General features: G+C 39.0%; 1 protein-coding gene across 2 annotated transcripts in view; it reads left to right on the forward strand.

Moving 5' to 3' along the window:
- POLR3B (RNA polymerase III subunit B) overlaps nt 1–18,019 on the forward strand; it is a 108,233-nt gene that overhangs the window by 19,889 nt on the left and 70,325 nt on the right. For both annotated transcript variants that reach the window (XR_010663585.1, XM_065938420.1), the window contains exons 10-12: nt 3,760–3,882; nt 11,494–11,613; nt 13,888–14,022. Coding sequence is in view for 1 of the 2 variants with exons in the window: in XM_065938420.1 (XP_065794492.1) it covers nt 3,760–3,882; nt 11,494–11,613; nt 13,888–14,022 (378 nt within the window). In the remaining variant the exon portion in view is untranslated. The remainder of the gene's footprint in view (nt 1–3,759; nt 3,883–11,493; nt 11,614–13,887; nt 14,023–18,019) is intronic.

Genomic DNA, 18,019 nt, shown 5'->3' on the forward strand with positions numbered 1-18,019 from the left:
AATATGTCATTTATTTGTAGCTGTGACTTCTGAAGGCTAAATAGTCATAAAGTTACTTCCATCTTTGGAGCTGGAGCACTATTGATGATCACCTGACTGAGTTATCACCCTGTGTTTCAGTGATCTGATATATAGGAAGAGTTTAGCGCTTTTAGAGCTAAACTTTGCCACAGATCATTCTTTCTGCATATGTGGTGTCATTTACCGTGTGACGTATCTTTGGCATATCTTTGTTTCATAGTTTAAAAATATTTGGGAAAAAAAAATATTTGGAAGGCCTAAGCAGTCTGTTTAGATTCATGTTAGGCCATTCGAGAGTTTTGTGCAGTTACAGACTTGCTCCTTAGATCAGCATCAGGACAATTTGAAGTGGCAGCTTCAAGGGAAGGCTCTTTCATTATTATTAAACACCAAAAGAGACAATCAAGAACACTGTCTTTTTTGCTTGGAGATTGCTGAGCTAAAGAGTATTAAGGTGACATACGGTGACCTTCATGTGTTTAGGTGTTGTCTTGCTGAAGGAAAGGGGACTGACCCAGAATGCATCTGCTGTTTCAGCTCTAGGATTCTGTTTGTTTCAGCGAGGCCTTTTTCTGCTGTATCATTTTGCCTCCTTGGTTTGGCACCTGTTCTACACAGATCTCATCTGCTTTAGTGTTTTGTTTTTTTGGTTTTCTTCAGTGTTTGGGCTTTCCCTGAGAAGTGAGATACCTTAGTTACAAAGTTTTACATTCAAGTTTTTAGAGAAAGATGACTGCAAACCATTGCCTTAGTGTTGTTTTTGTAAGAATATGTTGGTTCCATTGAAACCCATTATTTTGAGAGATTGACAGGTAAAAATTAACTTATATTCTAACTGGCTTTTCACAGAGAAGTACTGTCATCTGTTATTTCTGAGTGGCTCCTTGGCAAACCACAAAGGATAGATGGTACTAGATGTATGCCATCACCATCAGAGTAGATGCATCTCTGTGTTTGGTTAAAGGATAATCTAGGGTTGTTCTTTTTTTAATTTAGAACTGATAATTTTTTAGGATTGCTGTTCTTAAATCCATGAAAGATTAAATGTGTGTGTTTTTCTTCTTTTGACTGTGCTGGGTCTTCATGGAGGCACACAGGCTTCTCTAGTTCATGTAGCCTTAGTAGCTCCACTGCATATAGCATCTTAGTTCCCTGACCAGGGATCAAACCCTTGTCCCCTGCATTGAAAGGTAGATTCTTAACCACTGGACCACTAGGGAAGTCCTAGGAAGACCGTGTTTTAATGAATCTGTGTAGTGTTTAGAGTTGTTGTCTGTTGTCCATTTGAATTAATGCATTGTATCAGAGATAAAATGACATGAAAACTGACATGAAAATTAACAAATAAAAAAAAGGTGTGGATCCTGAAAACTTCTTCATTTGTTCACGAAACAAAAAATTTTTTCAAAACAAGTTGTATGCTTAAAATATTAAGTTTAAAAAAAAATATTAAGTTTAGTGGATTTAACTCCCAAAGTTGGTTTATTGCTGAGTAACAAATCACAGCAGAGTCTGTTGGTCAGGGGTTTGGGCCCTGGTATACAGAGTAGTCCTGGCTCAGGGTCTTTCATGAGGCGAGGCGTCCGCTAAGGCTTCAGTCATCTGAAGACTGGATTGGAGCTGGACGTGACTGACCCTCAGGGTAAGAGACCTGACTTCTCATTAGTGGCCCTTTCATGGGAGCTGGAGTGTCTCCATGACATGGCCACTGGTCCCCAGAGGAGCCAGCAAGAAGGTACAGAACCTTTGTGACCCAGGCTCCAGAGTCATACAGTGGTTTTCTAACTTTTATCTATAGAAGTGAGTCATTAAGTTTAGCCCACACCCAAGCAGAGGTGCATCTTGATGAGGGTGACAGAGGAGAGTGAAAAAGCTGGCTTAAAACTCAGCATTCAAATAACTAAGATCATGGCATCTGGTCGCATCACTTCATGGCAAATAGATGGGGAAGAAGTGGAAACAGTGACAGATTTTCCTATTCTTGGGCTTCGTAATCACTGTGGATGGTGACTGCAGCCACAAAATTAAAAGACATTTGCACCTTGGAAGAAAAACTATGACAAACCTAGACAGCATATTAAAAAGCAGAGACATTACTTGCTGACGAAGGTCCATCTAGTCAAAGCTATGGTTTTTCCAGTAGTCATGTATGGATGTGAGAGTTGGATCATAAAGAAGGCTGAGCACCAAAGAATTGATGCTTTCAAATTGTGGTGCTGGAGAAGACACTTGCAAGTCCTTTGGACTGCAAGGAGATCAAACCAGTCAATTCTAAAGGAAATCAGTCCTGAATATTCATTGGAAGGACTGATGCTGAAACTGAAGCTTCAATACTTTGGCCACCTGACGAGAAGAGCCGACCCATTGGAAAAGACCCTGATGCTGGGAAAGATTGAAGGCAGGAGGAGAAGGGGATGACAGAGGATGAGATGGTTGGATGGCATCATGACTTAAAGGACATGAGTTTGAGCAAACTCTGGTAGATGGTGAAGGACAGGGAAGCTTGGTGGGCCGCAGACCATGGGTTGCAAAGAGTCGGACACCACTGGACGACTGAACAACAGCAACTGTCCTAGCAAGCTCTGAAACTTTCAGTAAGCTTACATCTGATCTGAGATATCCAGATTGAATTTGTATGATACAGACTATTAAAATTCAAATGTAGACTGGTGGAATGTTGAGCTGGAAGGGACCTGGTTTGCCCTGTCATGACGGAAATGAAGACACTCAGGTGGAGGAGGTGATGGGCACTGGTGGTTGTCAGGCCTGTTGACATCCTCTGGCAACTTTGTAGAGGTGCCCCTTCCATTGTGCCCAGCGTGATGCTCTCCATGTTCTGCATCAGACTCAGAATGTGGTTTTCCCTATCTCGTGTGTGGAGAAGAGCTGAGAACTAGATCATCAAAGTTTAATAGACGAGTACCCCTGGTTCTCTTTTCTCTGTGTAGGTAAAGGAAGAATTTGAATACAAATGTAACTTTTCCCCTAACTTCTTAGAAGTGGATTTTCTGCCAGGATAGTTTAGTGAGACTATGCTCTATTTCTTGATGTGGCAGAATGCCAGGCAAATGTGTGAAGGAGTGAGGCTTAGGACGACCATATGGAATCTACAAAGACCTGCGTTGCTGGCTGCCACCTTGAAACACTTAAAGATAAATGGGTTTTTTAAACCTAAGGGTGTTCTTGGTTTTATAAAAATCTCATTAAAAACCTACATAAAGTAGAGCTTGATATCTCTAGGATAGTGAGGTAAAACATCCTCTAGGAAAACTTCTTTGAGCCTAAAGGTGCATGATTTGACAGTTCTCAGAAAATTTTGTCTTGCGGCAAAACTCTTTGAGGGTTCTGTTTATTTTCAGCCATGCATATTTTCTGATTTACTGCTCTTTGCCTTTTTTTGTTGTTTTCTTTTCTTTTTTTTTCACTTTGCCTTTGTAATTGTGACCAGGGTCTCTGCTCTCCCGCCCCACTTGCTCGGATACTTATAAATTGTAGAGGGTAGCACACATGCAGAAAGTGCTTGAGAATGTTTGTTTTTCTTCTTCCTCATCAAAATTTTTGTTTCAGGTTCTTCTGCAGCTTGGGCTGTGACTGCCAATGCCAGATGGCACCGTTTCTGAGAAAAGAGCTAGCTTTTGCTTAGAAGTAATACCCACAAACAATGCCAAATTAGCATAAGCAAATGTCAGTGAGTTAACACAAAGCCCACACTCTTTCTATCTTTTCTTCCCTTCCTAGGCCATGGGTGTTGAGAGTGACCAGGAAATTGTGCAGATGATCGGAACAGAGGAGCACGTGATGGCTGCGTTTGGGCCCAGTCTGGAAGAGTGCCAGAAAGCTCAGATTTTCACACAGATGCAGGTGTGTCTTTTCACGTTGTCCTTCACTACGAAAGGGAATTAATTGGAGATTTAATGCTGCTCGTCACTAAAGCATCAAATGCAGTGACTTTTGTGGGTAGAGATTTGGGGTGGATGTTGGGGAGATGGGAGTACTGGTCAAGGAGCTTCTTTGGCTCATTATTTGAGGGATTGGAGGAGTCTGCCTAGATCAATTATCGGCTTTGGTGTCCAACTTAGAAGCGGAGGGACCAAGAGGCTTTTGTTCTAATGTAATAAATAGCAAGTATTCTTCTTTTCTGTATTTGCCTGATGACACAGTTTTTTAAACTACAGCACCTCTAGTGTAGAAAGCTTTTTTTTTCCACATCTTTCTCTTTAATATTCCTTTTTATTCCCTGTTTCCAGTTGCTTTCAGCATCCAGTTGTATGTGGTCTCTATCCCTTTTGCTGAATTTTCAATGTTTCCAGCAAAAAGACCCAGGCTCAGCATCCCTTTGCCTCTGCAGAGCCTTCATTGACCTGCCTTAGGCACTCCCAGCTGGAACCTGTGGATTTTAGGACCAGACTCAAAGATGAAGATAGGGAACTGTATATATGCTTTCTTGTTTAGTCACTAAGTCCTGTCCGACTCTGCGACCCCATGGGCGGTAGCCTCCAGGCTCCTGTCAGTGGAATTTCCCAGGCAAGAATACTGGAGTGGGTTGCCATTTCCTTCTCCAGGGGATCTTCCTGAACCAGGGATCGAACCCACGTCTTCTTCTTGGCAGGTGAATTCTTTATGAATGAGCCACCTGGGAAGCCCCTTTATATATGCTAAACATAATCAAAATAATTAGACTTTCCTTCGCATGTGACAGGTAGCCCTCATAGCCATACCCAGGATTTTTAGTTACATATTTGTAAGGTGCTTTGCTAACAGTAAATCAGTAGTGACCTTTCTTATAGCCATCCTAGTAGGTAGGATTTCTCTACTATAGAGAAGCACAATGGACAGTTCTTATTTATCCATGTGTACATTGTCTATTCTGTTAGGTTGCTTAAATAAGGTATAAATTCCATGCTGCTTTTTTTTTTTTTTTTTGTCACCCAGGATGTTTTTAGAGATAGCATTTTCCTTATATATGTTAGTATGTGTTCTGAAAAATGAAATGAGTCTTGATAATTTAATAGACTAAACCAAACATTTAGAATGATTGATTGTCATATGTAAGTACACATAAATTCCAAAGCAGAAACTAGTAAGGATTATTCTTACCACTGCCTTCTTCTTTTAATGTAGTTAATTAACCAGTGAACTCTAGTTACCAGGCAGGCAGCATCAGGAGAAGTTGTTTTGATTTCAGTTCAGTTCAGTCACTCAGTCGTGTCTGACTCTTTGTGACCCCGTGGACTGCAGCACGCCAGGCCTCCCTGTCCATCACCAATTCCTAGAGTTTACTCAAACTCATGTCCATTGAGTCGGTGACGCTATCCAATCATTTCATCCTCTGTTGTCCCCTTCTCCTCCTGCCTTCAATCTTTCCCAGCATCAGGGTCTTCTCAGATGAGTCACTTCTTCACATCAGGTGGCCAAAGTATTGGAGTTTCAGCTTCAGCATCAGTCCTTCCAATGAATATTCAGGACTGATCTCCTTTAGGATGGACTGGTTGGATCTCCTTGCTCTCCAAGGGATTCTCAAGAATCTTCTCTAACACCACAGTTCAAAAGCATCAATTATTCTGCGCTCAGCTTTCTTTATAGTCCAACTATCACATCCATACATGACTACTGGAAAAACCACAGCCTTGACCAGATGGACCTTGGTTGGCAATGTCTCTGCTTTTTAATAAGCTGTCTAGGTTTGTCATAATTTTTCTTCCAAGGAGCAAGCGTCTTTTAATTTCATGGCTGCAGTCACCATCTGCAGTGATTTTGGAGCCCCCCAAAATAAAGTCTGTCATTGTTTCCATTGCTTCCCCATCTATTTGCCATGAAGTGATGGGACCAGATGCCGTAATCTTAGTTTTCTGAATGTTGAATTTAAAGCCAACTTTTTCACTTTCCTCTTTCACTTTCATCAGGAAGCTCTTTAGTTCTTCTTCACTTTCTGCCATAAGCGTGGTATCATCTGCATATCTGAGGTTATTGATATTTCTCCTGGCAATCTTAATTCTAGCTTGTGCTTCATCCACTCAGCATTTCTCATGATGTACTCTGCATATAAGTTAAATAAGCAGGGTGACAATATACAGCCTTGATGTACTCTTTTCCCTAATTAGAGCCAGTCTTTTGTTCCATGTCCAGTTCTAACTATTGATTCTTGACCTGCATACAGATTTCTTAGGAGGCAGATCAGGTGGTCAGGTATTCCCATCTCTTGAATAATTTTCCACAGTTTATTGTGATCCACACAGTCGAAGGCTTTGGCATAGTCAATAGAGCAGAAGTAGATATTTTTCTGGAACTGTCTTGCAAAATTTGGATGATCCAACAGATAGCAATTTGATCTGTGGTTCTTCTGCCTTTTCTAAATCCAGCTTGAACATCTGGAACTTCACGGTTCACGTACTGTTGAAGCCTGGCTTGGAGAACTTGGAGCAATACTTCACTAGCGTGTGAGATGAGTGCAATTGTGCAGTAGTTTGAGCATTCTTGGGCATTGCCTTTCTTTGGGATTGAAATGAAAACTGACCTTTTCCAGTCCTGGAGCCACTGCTGAGTTTTCCAAATGTACTGGCATATTGAGTGCAGCACTTTCACAGCATCATCTTTTAGGATTTGAAGTAGCTCAACTGGAATTCCATCACCTCCACTAACTTTGTTCATAGTGATGCTTTCTAAGGCCCACTTGACTTCACATTCCAGGATGTCTAGCTCTAGGTGAGTGATCACACTATCGTGATGATCTGGGTCATGAAGATCTTTTTTGTATAGTTCTTCTGTGTATTCTTGCCACCTCTTCTTATATCTTCTGCTTCTGTTAGGAACATACCATTTCTGTCCTTTATTGAGCCCATCTTTGCATGAAAAGTTCCCTTTGTATCTCTGATTTTCTTAAAGAGATCTCTAGTCTTTCCTATTCTATTGTTTTCCTCCATTCCTTCGCACTGATCACTGAGGAAGGCTTTCTTATCTCCTTGCTATTCTGGTAACTCTGCATTCAGATGGGTATATCTTTCCTTTTTTCCTTTGCCTTTTGCTTCTCTTTTCATAGCTGTTTGTAAGGCCTCCTCAGACAACCATTTTGCCTTTTTGCATTTCTTTTTCTTGGGGATGGTCTTGATCCCTGTCTCCTGTACAATATCACGAACCTCCATCCATAGTTCTTCAGGCACTCTGTCTATCAGGTCTAATCCCTTGAATCTATTTCTCACTTCCACTATATAGTCATAAGGGATTTGATTTAGGTCATACCTGAATGGTCTAGTGGTTTTCCCTACTTGCTTCAATTTAAGTGTGAATTTGGCAATAAAGATTTCATGATCTGAGCCACAGTCAGCTTCTGGTCTTGTTTTTGCTGACTGTATAGAGCTTTTCCATCTTTGGCTGCAAAGAATATAATCAATCTGATTTCAGTGTTGATCACCTGGTGATGTCCATGTGTAGAATCTTCTCTTGTGTTGTTGGAAGAGGGTGTTTGCTATGACCAGTGCATTCTCTTGGCAAAACTCTGTTAGCCTTTGCCCTGTTCTATCTTTGGTCTTCATTGAAAATGAACTATTTGATGAACATGCATCTTCCTTATAAACTGCAATTACATTGTAATTACATGAAGAGAAAACGTTAAAATACTTAGGAATGGGCTACATTTGGAGAGATACACTCTATGCTTTAAAGCTGTGTAATGCCTGGATGAACAATTTACCTTAGTGATAGCCTAGTGGATTCAGTGAGATCCAGTATTCAGCTTATTGCAAGCATCATCATTGCTGGTCAGATAACTGGATCATTGTAAAGCTGTTTGAGCAGTAGTTAAACAGTGGGTTGGAAGATCATTTATTTCTCTTAAATAGGTACTGACAGAAAATAATGGCTAACTAAAAGTTTCTAAATTGAATTGGAGAAGTTCTTTTAAAAGATGAGAATATGTGATTAGCTAAGAAAGACATCATCTCACATGAGACAAACAGGAAGTAGGAGTTTGAGATGGCTTGTTCTCTACGTGCTGAATGAAAGCAAATATTAATTATTTGCAGCTGATAAAAGGTTACAGAGGCACAGCTAGTCCAAAATGGTTGATGATTTGAACATATGAGTTAGGGCAACACAAAATATTTTATGTTATTCTAAATAAAAATGTATTATCTTGTGTAATAGAACTATTGACATGGCACTTGAGTAGATTGTTTAAAATACATGTTTTGTTTTGTTTTGAATGCCTCCCTTCTTAGTGACTCCTCCATTTATTCTGCTCATAAAGCCCTTTTGCTGCTACATTTGTCACAGATGTTTTACATTATCATTGCCAGGGGCTCTGAAAAATGGAGAAAAAATTAGTTACTACCTTTTTGGAAGGAGAGGCTACACCAGGGGTGGCATCTTGGCCTGTTTATGAAGCCAGCTGGGCTCTTACCCCAGCCCTGACACCGCAGCCCCGGCAACTTTTATCAGCTACTCTAGGGAAATGTGACTTTCTGCTGCATCAGAAGGCACCCCTGTATTCCTGTTTCTTCCTCAAGGAAGTGAAGAATCTTCAGCCTCTTTCCCAAGGGAACTGAAAGACCAAAATTTAATAAAGACAGCTCAGTTTAGGGAAAACTGAAGTGCCTGTCTGTTCCTGGTTCCCACCATCTGCTGACTTGCCTCAGTCAGTTACTTAGTTACTACTTCTTGCTTTGTTACTGCAGCTTGTGTGTTAAAGGTTACCCTCTGATGGCCTGGTTTTTTTTAAACTGGGAAGGTTCTAGATTTGATCTGCAGTCTTAACAGAGATGTTCCATTCAGTTTCAGGGACTATTTTAGTCAGGAATCAAAAAAAAAAAAAAAAAGACAAAATGTCTAGTAAGAGAGACATACAGGCGAATACAGTGTGATATAAACACTTATATGTAAGGAATTAAACAGCAGAGAGAAAGAAATGGGGTTAGGAAAGGCTTCAAAGAGGAAGTGGTACCTGATCTAGGTTTTGAAGCATGGAAAAGAAATTTTTCCAGGCAGGAAACTGGCAGCAGGAATTCCAGGATAAAGAATCAGGCATCCCAGTCCTTTCTTATGACTAAATGGAAACCAGTGTTTTGGTGTTTTGTTTTTTTTTTTAATGCATTTATTCCTCTTACAAAATAAAAAGAACCACACAATCTTTTCAAACTTTTTTTATGGAAAAACTTCAAAATATAAAAAGTATACAGAATAGTATTATGAACCCCCATGTACCTGTCATCCAGCTTCAACATGAGAAACACTTTGCCAGGGACTCCCCTGGTGGGCCAGTGGCTAAGACTTCATGCTCCCAGTGCAGGAGACCTGGGTTTAATCCCTGTTCAGGAAACTTGATCCTGCATGTCGCAACAAGGATGGAAGAGTCCGTGTGCTGTAGCTAAGACCTGGTAGAGCTAAATAAATAAATATTAAAAACAGAAAAACTTCGCTATTCTTGTTTCACCTAAAGCTCTATCTCTGCCTCACCTATTACTTGGTTAAGTTTTTAAAATTTATTTTTCTTTGGGGGGAAAATTGCTTTACAGTGTTGTGTTGGTTCCTGCTGAGCGGCAACACAAATCTGTCACATGATTAGTTTTTAACATTTCACTCTTTAGGTAAAGTGTATATACACATAATATACAAGTCTTAATTGTATATTTTTTATAAGATACAGAATATTTCCATGACCCCTGAAAATTCCCTCATGCCTCTTCTAATCAGTTTTCACCTCCATTCCTGTTTTTCCCCACTTTTCTTATTTTTTTCACCGTGGATTAGTTTTGCCTATTCTGGAACTTTATATAAGGAATTATGCAGTATATACTTCTTGTTTTGTCAGCTTCTTCTGTTGAATGTATCGACTTAGATTCATCCAAGTTTTTCCTCATTATGTTGTGTATCCATGTTCTTCATTCCTTTTAATTGTTGAGTAGTGTACCATTGCACGAATATACCACAGTTTGTTATCTTTTCCTGTTGATGGACATTTGGTTTGTTTCACTCTTTGGCTGCTATGAATAAAACTGCCATAAACATTCCTGTCCAAGTCTCTGCCTAGATAGTTTGGCATTTCTCATGGATAAATACCCAAGAATAGAATTGTTGGATCAAAAGGCAGTTGTGTGGAATATTACTCAGCCATTAAAAAGAATGAAATAATGCCCTTTGCAGCAACATGGATGGGCCTAGAGAGTGTCATACTGACTGAAGTAAGTCAGACAGAGGAGAAATATTCTATGGCATCCGTATATGTGGAGTCTAAAAAGGAATGAATGATCCAAGTGAACCTACTTACAAAACAAAGACTCACAGACTTAGAGAACAAACTTACAGTTGCTGATGGGGAGAAGGATCGGGGAAGAGATAGTTAGGGAGTTTGGGATTGACATGGACACACCGCTATATTTAAAATGGATAACCAGCAAGGTCCTACTATATAGTATGTGGAACTCTGCTCAATATTATGTGGCAGTCTGGTTGGGAGGGGATTTTGGGGGGAATGTATATGTATGGCTGAGTCCGTTTACTCTTCACCTGAAACTATCCCAACAGTGTTAATTGGCTAAACACCAACCCCCCCCCCAAAAGAAAAATCAGTTGTGTATGTAACCTTTATAAAGTCAGAGCTGCCAGGGGCGACAGTACCATTCTGCAGTCCCCTCAGCCGCGCCTGAGCGTTCTGGTTGCTTCACGTCCTCACCAGCATTCACTGTCAGTCTTTGTAACTTGAGCTGTTCCACTTTGTTCTGGTGGTATCTCATTGTGACTTTAATCGTGCATTGTCCAGATGACCAATGACATTGACTACTTTCTATGTGCTTACTGACTTCCTTTGTAATTGAAATCATGTAAATCTTCTGACTGTTTCAACACTGTTTTCAGCTGTTCTAGGTCTTCTGCTTTTCCATAGAAAATTTGAAATCCAATCAGTTTGTGTTTTTTAACAAACCCGTCAGGAGTATAATTAACAATAAAAATACATCTTTTGGTCAGTTTGGAGAGAATTTTAACAGCAAGCCGGCTGTCTTTAAGTATATTAAATATTCTAGTCAATGAAAATGGCATAACCCTCGATTTATGTCGGTTTTGTCTTCTCTCAGCAGCACTTTGTAGATTTCAGGGTAGAAGTCATACATGGTGTGATTCCTTTTTGAGGAGAGAAAATACTCCCCCTCCCCCCAAAAGACTATTCACCCAAAGTGTTAACTGTCGACAGGATTCTCTTCGGGTGGAGGATCGATGGCCAAAATACTTATCTCCTTTATATTGTCTAAACTTACTACAATTGTCCTGTATCAATTTTATAGTAAAAAAACAAATTATAAAAAGGGAACTATTTTATCATTGATTTATGACCAATTTTTTTTTTTTTTTTAACTAGGACCAATTCAGTTTTCTTTATAAAGGTCCTTGTCTTTTTTGCTTATAGTGTTGTGTATGGGTAGCAACTTAATAAATTCTCTCTGATGTCATTCAAACATTATTGTAATATATTCTATTTTTTAATAGGCATTAAAATATATAGGGAACAAAGTCAGAAGGCAAAGGATGTGGGGAGGTGGCCCAAAGAAAACCAAAATAGAAGAAGCAAGAGAGCTCCTGGCTTCTACCATTCTGACCCACGTACCAGTGAGTAAACCCTTTGCAACTGTGAATACTGATCATTGTGGTGTCCATGAACTTCTCCTTGAGTACACGTTTACATTAATTGAAGTCTAGTTCCGTAAGAAAAAGAGAGAACCCTGAAGAGGACTCTCCGATGGACTGCCCTGGAAGTAATCTTCCATTATCAACAGTTTATTTGTACTTAGAGAATGTTAGCGATATTATGTCATCATCTGATCATGTTTATTGTCTTGATTCTTCTTTCAATACAAAATTTTAGTTTTTTCTTTGATATTCAAATATATATTAGGCACTGCTGCTAGATTTCATCTCTGAAGGTCAGAGATGGTGTCTTAGATATTTTTAAATAAATTAAAAACAAGCTTACAGTGCCTTGCCCATATGTGTAACTTTTTGAAAAATTGTAGTAAAACATGCAAAATATAAAATGTATTCTTTTAATGTGTATGTTTCTGTGGGATTATATACATGCTCACTGTTATGTTACCATCACTACCATAGATACTTATTAAAATATTAGATGAGCTTATCTTCTAGACCTTGAGCTCACATTGTCCAGTCTTCTTCACTTAGAATGCAGATGCTCAGGTCCAGAAAAGCTGGATGATTTTTCATGTCATCCAACTGGTTAGTGGTCAGAGAGAGAGAGGTAGAATCCCATCTTCTGACCCTTGAACCAGTGCTTAATATTTATTTTTATTAACTTATTATTAAACAGAGTTCAGCCTTATTGGCAAGAGTCATTTGTCCCCTATCCTCATTTAATACATATGTACTCTATCTGAGTTATAAAATTGTTAGTCAGACTTATCTTGTTAACCAAATAGTCTGGTTTATGTTGACTTTTAGCATGTGTATTATTCACAAATGGTCTCATTTAAGAATTGCACACTCTACCTTCAGGGGCTGATTATAAATAATGAAAAGTTGAGGGAACAGTAGAAGTGAACAGTGACCACCTAAACACATGAAGATACAGTTTTCTTATTTTGAAACACCTTGTTAGCCAAATAATGTGGGTCTATGATTTTGCCCTTTTGCTGCCATTTGTGTGTGCCCTTGATCTGATTCAGAGAATTAGGAAAGTAAAACAAATTTTATAATACAAATTCTTTATAAACAACCCTATGAAATATTCCTTAGAATTGACAGAAACTTAGACTACTCTCAGTATTCATTGTTTGGGATGTAGAGAAAGAATTTACCTACTTATCTAAGATTTTTGTCTCTCCAAATAAACCAATGCAATGGTTTAGCCAGTTTTGATTTAACTTACTGATGGGCCAGATTCATTTATGTAGATTTCAGTTGTACAAGAGAAAATTAAATAGAACATTTGTAGCAATTTAGTTATCAATCTGTTCATTTATTCCATAGATATTTGTTGAGTCCTGACTGTTTTAGTACCATTCTTGTTACTTATTGCTGCACAGCAAGTATTTCCAAAACTTAGTAGCTTGAGATAACTGTTTATTGCTCTCTCTCAGGATTCTCAGGTCTGAAGGGGCTCAGTGATAGGGAGGGAGGTTCTTTTTTTTGTTTTGTTTTAATATTTATTTATTTAGCTGCATCAGGTCTTAGTTGTGGCACATGGCTCTAGAGCACATGGGCCTCGTCGTTGCAGCTCAGGCTTAATTGCATCACGTCATGTGGGATGCTGGTTCCCCAGCCAGAGATCAAACCTGTGTCCCCTGCATTAGAAGGAGGATTCTTAACCACTGGACCACCAGGGAAGTCCTAGGAAGGAGCTTCTTGACATGAGTCTCATGTAGTTGCAGACAGATAGCCGCTGAGGGTGGAATCATCCAAAGGCTTGACTGGGCTGAACATCAAAGATGTGTCATCAGTCACATCTCTGACTCCTCACTTCCTTTCCAAGTGGCCCATTTCTCCCCAACAGAGTATCCTAGACTTCTCATTTGGTGCTTCAGGACTCTTAAAAGGAAAGAAGTGGAAACTGCTAGTTTACAGGCCAACCCAAAGATGGTGATTAACTCCAATCTTCATGAAGGAATGGCGTGAAACATATGGGGAGGGAAGGAGTTGATGGTGGTCATCTTTGAAGAAAAACTGCCGCTAGTATTGAGTACCAAGGTGGAAAGTCATCATCTCAGCTTTTAGAGAGTTTATAGACTGGTTGAATTTTTTGAATAAGGAGAATTGTAACAATTCATTTTTTTCTTATTTAAATATTATAGCATTGGTTATTTCCTTGAGGCACCTTAAATTTTAACGTGTAGAGTCTTAAAATTTTTTCTCTAATTTCTGAAATTACAGGTTAAAGAATTCAATTTCCGAGCCAAATGTATCTATACTGCAGTGATGGTGAGAAGAGTGATTCTGGCCCAAGGAGATAATAAAGTTGATGACAGAGATTATTATGGTAACAAGAGGTTGGAGTTGGCAGGACAGGTGACTTAACTGTTTTATGTCAAATCTTATTTTCCTCAATAAAAATTAATTTACTATTCATTTTAGATAGGAGGAAGAAACAGTTGAATGGAATATAGGTTTGTATATTTGGAATATAAACATTCATATGTGACTTACTACCTCTTTGACTTAAGAATTTCTTGAACTATGAAAACTCTTAGTTCTTTAAATATGTTAGTAGTGTTACCTATATTATATCTTTCTTGAGGTGTTTATATTCTCTCATTGTGTTTAATATAGAAAGTGATGTATGATATTAAGTAGTATCATTTATTCAGTTGACAGATGTCTATTAAACTTCTACCATGTGCCAGGCATACTTATAGAAACTGGGGATAGAGGAAAAATAAGATAGACAAAGGTCACTTTTCTATCTTGTGGCTTAAAAGAAGTGCCTTGATGTGGTGGTCTCTGTTAATGTCCTACTTAGAGTTCACTAAATTCTTCAGTCTGTAAATTTATGTGTAACTAAATTTGAGACATTTTTAGAACCTATTTCTTTAAATATCTTTTTTATATTATTCTCTCTTGTCCTTCTAACTCAGATTATCTTGTTTGACCCTTTGATATTGAGGCTCTGTTAATTTTCTTTTTCCCCAGGTTAGCTCTCTTCTTCAGGTTGGATAATTTCTACTGATCTATTTTCAAGTTCCCTAATTTTTCTTATGCTGTCTCTAACATGCTTATTACACTGATCCAGTTAATTTTTTAGTTTAAATGTTGTGTTTTCAGTTCTAGAAATTTCATTCTGATACTTTTAGCTTCTGTTTCTCTACTGAGATTTCTTACTTGTTTATTCATCACAACCGTGTTTTCATTTACATCCTTGAACCTTAACAGCTGTTTTAGAATCTTGGTCTCATTCCAACAACTCAATCTTCTTAGAGGCAATCTCTTGATTAAATAAGTCGCTTGATTAAATATCTCTTTGAAAAAGTGATATATATTTTAAGCTGAGCCCTCAGACATTCCAGCTGAGACTTGAGAGGAGAATCCAGTCTCATACAACCTCTGGAACTGCATTCTGTCAGGAGACCCGCACGAGCAACATACGTCTTCAGGCAGTGCCCTTATTGGAGTAACTGGAAGAGGACCAGTATTTCTGGAGTGTGAGGTGTGGGGGTGGTGAGAGAGGACGTTGGAGAACTAGCATCATATGCCATGGGAAGGGGTTTGGATTTAATTGCTCCTGCAGTAGAGAATCACAAGAGTTATAATCAGAGAAGTGACACCATCAATTTCAGTTTAAAAGGTCTTATTTGGAGATGAACCTGCCAAGAAAGTCCAGTTAGGAGACTGTGGCAGTATTCCAGATGAGTGATGGTGGCTGCAATCATAACAGCAGATATTAATTACCACATCTAAAATGTAAAAAACTGGAATTATAATCGTATCAGTTTTTTCTGAGAAAAAATTAATGCCTGGAATACTTGGGAAGTTGTTTGGTCAATGGCTGAGGCTAACTGGTGGGCTCTTGGCCACCTTCAGATTGACCACAGTTCAGGGGATTGATTGTGTGTAACCCTACCACCAACAATCCCCAGATCTTTATAATTGGAAAAGAAATCTTAACGTTCAAATAGTCCTTTAAAAAAAGTGTTGGTTGTTTGGAGGACTAAGGGATGGAGTTGAGAGGGGAGAGGAAAGACTATCCTGTTGCTTAAAAAATTAGAATTAAAAAGAGGGTTCCCATGTGCAAGAAAACATTGCTTTATAAACAGTGTAAGAACATAAAAGGGATTGTGTTGGCAAAAATTTGTAAGAACAATAGCTGCTAATTTCACACCCCATGGGATGAGGAGGTATGAATGTGCTTCAGCGTTAGATAACAGCTGTATCCACTGGCCAGGCGGGTTCACAGAACCTTCCCTCAGTCTCACTGCCACCAGAGGGCTGGCCGGCTGGCCGCCAATAGAGGTGTTAGCAAAACCTACCGGTTTCAGGCTTAATCTTTGCACCTACCTTTTCTCTTTCGGTAATGTGTTCATTATTTGCCGAGCATTACTCTATTCTTTGTCTGCAGATTTTTTTGTTTCTAATGCAGCTTGCTTTGTATGGGTGAGATATGGAACGGCACCAAAATCCGGCACCCTGGAAAGCCAGGGATTTCCACCCAGTGACAAAAGAATGCCGTCTTGACTTCAGAGATTGCCTAATCCCAGCTGTTCTGATAATGTAATTAAGGCTGCCTAATGTCTTTAATTTTGCAACCAGTTTGTGTGAAAAGGAGAATTTGGCACTCTGAAGACTTAAACACTAAATAGCAATCTCAAGACGCCTAATTAGAATTCTCTGACATTAAGCTAATTGGTGAAACTGTATTTCAGCAGCTTAACTTCTTTATTAATTTTTTTTTTTTTTTAGCATTTTCATTGAAAATCAATTGATGAGCTGTCAGCATTTTTTCTTAAATATAATTTGCTCTTTAGTGCTCCTGTCTTAAGCAGGCTGAAAGGCCTCATGCCAACAGTGGGAGGTATTGAATATTATAATATCACCAACATTCCATCCCTTTTCATCATTTTACTCTTGACCTAAATAATGTGGCTTCTTGTGGGAATAGGCCTTATAGCTTCTCACTGCCCTGTGAACTGGAGAACGTTATTTCTCTTATGAAGAAATTTGAAGGGTGGAGAAATGTATTAGTGAGGCCGTAGTTTTGTTGAGTGTGCTCTTACTCTTTACTTGTTTAGTGCTGGAGCATTTCCTTGTACTTGAATCAGGGGCTACAACAAATTCATCTGGGGTCCCCAAAAAAACTTTGTTGCAATCTGAGACACAAAAGTCTTAAGTGTAAGGGACTAATTAAAACAGAGCGGAGCTTTTGTGGTTAAAGGTTAAGGGCATTTGCTTCTGTTCAGGATACTTATTCAAGTTCCCTTTGCCAGTTTCCACAGGAAGCTGCTGAAATGGGCTTGTCCATCCCTCTCTTCCCCTGCACCTGCTTCCATTCCCATATTCTTTTTCATGAAGAAACTGCTGGGTCTGAGTGGAAGAAAAGATTAAGCTCTCAGAGGAGAAAGTTTTCTTTTTAGAACACTTCAGACAAGGCAAATCAAGGACCCTGGCTTTCCCATCTGCAAAGTTGATTTTGTAGAAAAGTAGAAGGATGTGTCTGTCTTAAGGGAAAAGAGTGTAAAATCACGTTCTACATAGGAAATGCTTTCTTCAACAGTGGCTGGAAGAGAAGACTCATTGGCTTTCTGTCTTCTAAATTATGAATCAAAAAACTACCTGTGGGTTGTAAACATTCAAGAATATAGTGTGGAATTTGGAAAATCTTTAGCTTACAAGATTTCCGTGAACTTCAGAATTCCTGAAATTCAGAATTCCTGAATTATATAAGGAGTGTATATATAATGTCCTCCAATACTACATTACTATTGTGCTAGGTAGCTTAGATTACATATATATCAAACTGTTTTCTTCCCCTATAAAGGAATAAAAAACAAACGTAGTTGATTTTTCAGGGGAATTTAAGTAGTTGTAATTTTATATTTGATTATTGAAGAAGTATGCCTATTATTTTTTGTGAACTGTCTGTAAGTGGTGTTCTGGTTTTGTCTGTTGCTGCATATCTATTGCAAAACTTAAGCCAGCCACCATTGTCTTAAGTGGCTTAAGACAGCCACCATTTTGTTATATCTCACGATTTTGTGGGTCAGGAATTCAGGCAATATCAAGCTGTGTAACTCTTCTGTATCACATGGAGCTCAGTTGGTTCTGCTGGAGGTGGTGGGATGCCTGGAAGGCTGGGCTCAGCTCTGTCTTGACCATGCCAGCACTGTGACATCAGAGTGGCTCAGGACTCAAATGAGTTTCCCATGCACTGGAGAATCTGCGTGACCTTAATGAGTTCATCTTAGAAGTCACATCTTCTCTAACTTTATTGAAAAAAAGCAGTCACAGCCCTTGCCTGAATTGGGGCAGTAGGAGACATAGTAAGCAGACATTTGGGCAGTTTATCTACATAATC

Source organism: Muntiacus reevesi, chromosome 1 (assembly GCF_963930625.1).
Source record: "Muntiacus reevesi chromosome 1, mMunRee1.1, whole genome shotgun sequence".
NCBI classification, from domain to species: domain Eukaryota; kingdom Metazoa; phylum Chordata; class Mammalia; order Artiodactyla; family Cervidae; genus Muntiacus; species Muntiacus reevesi.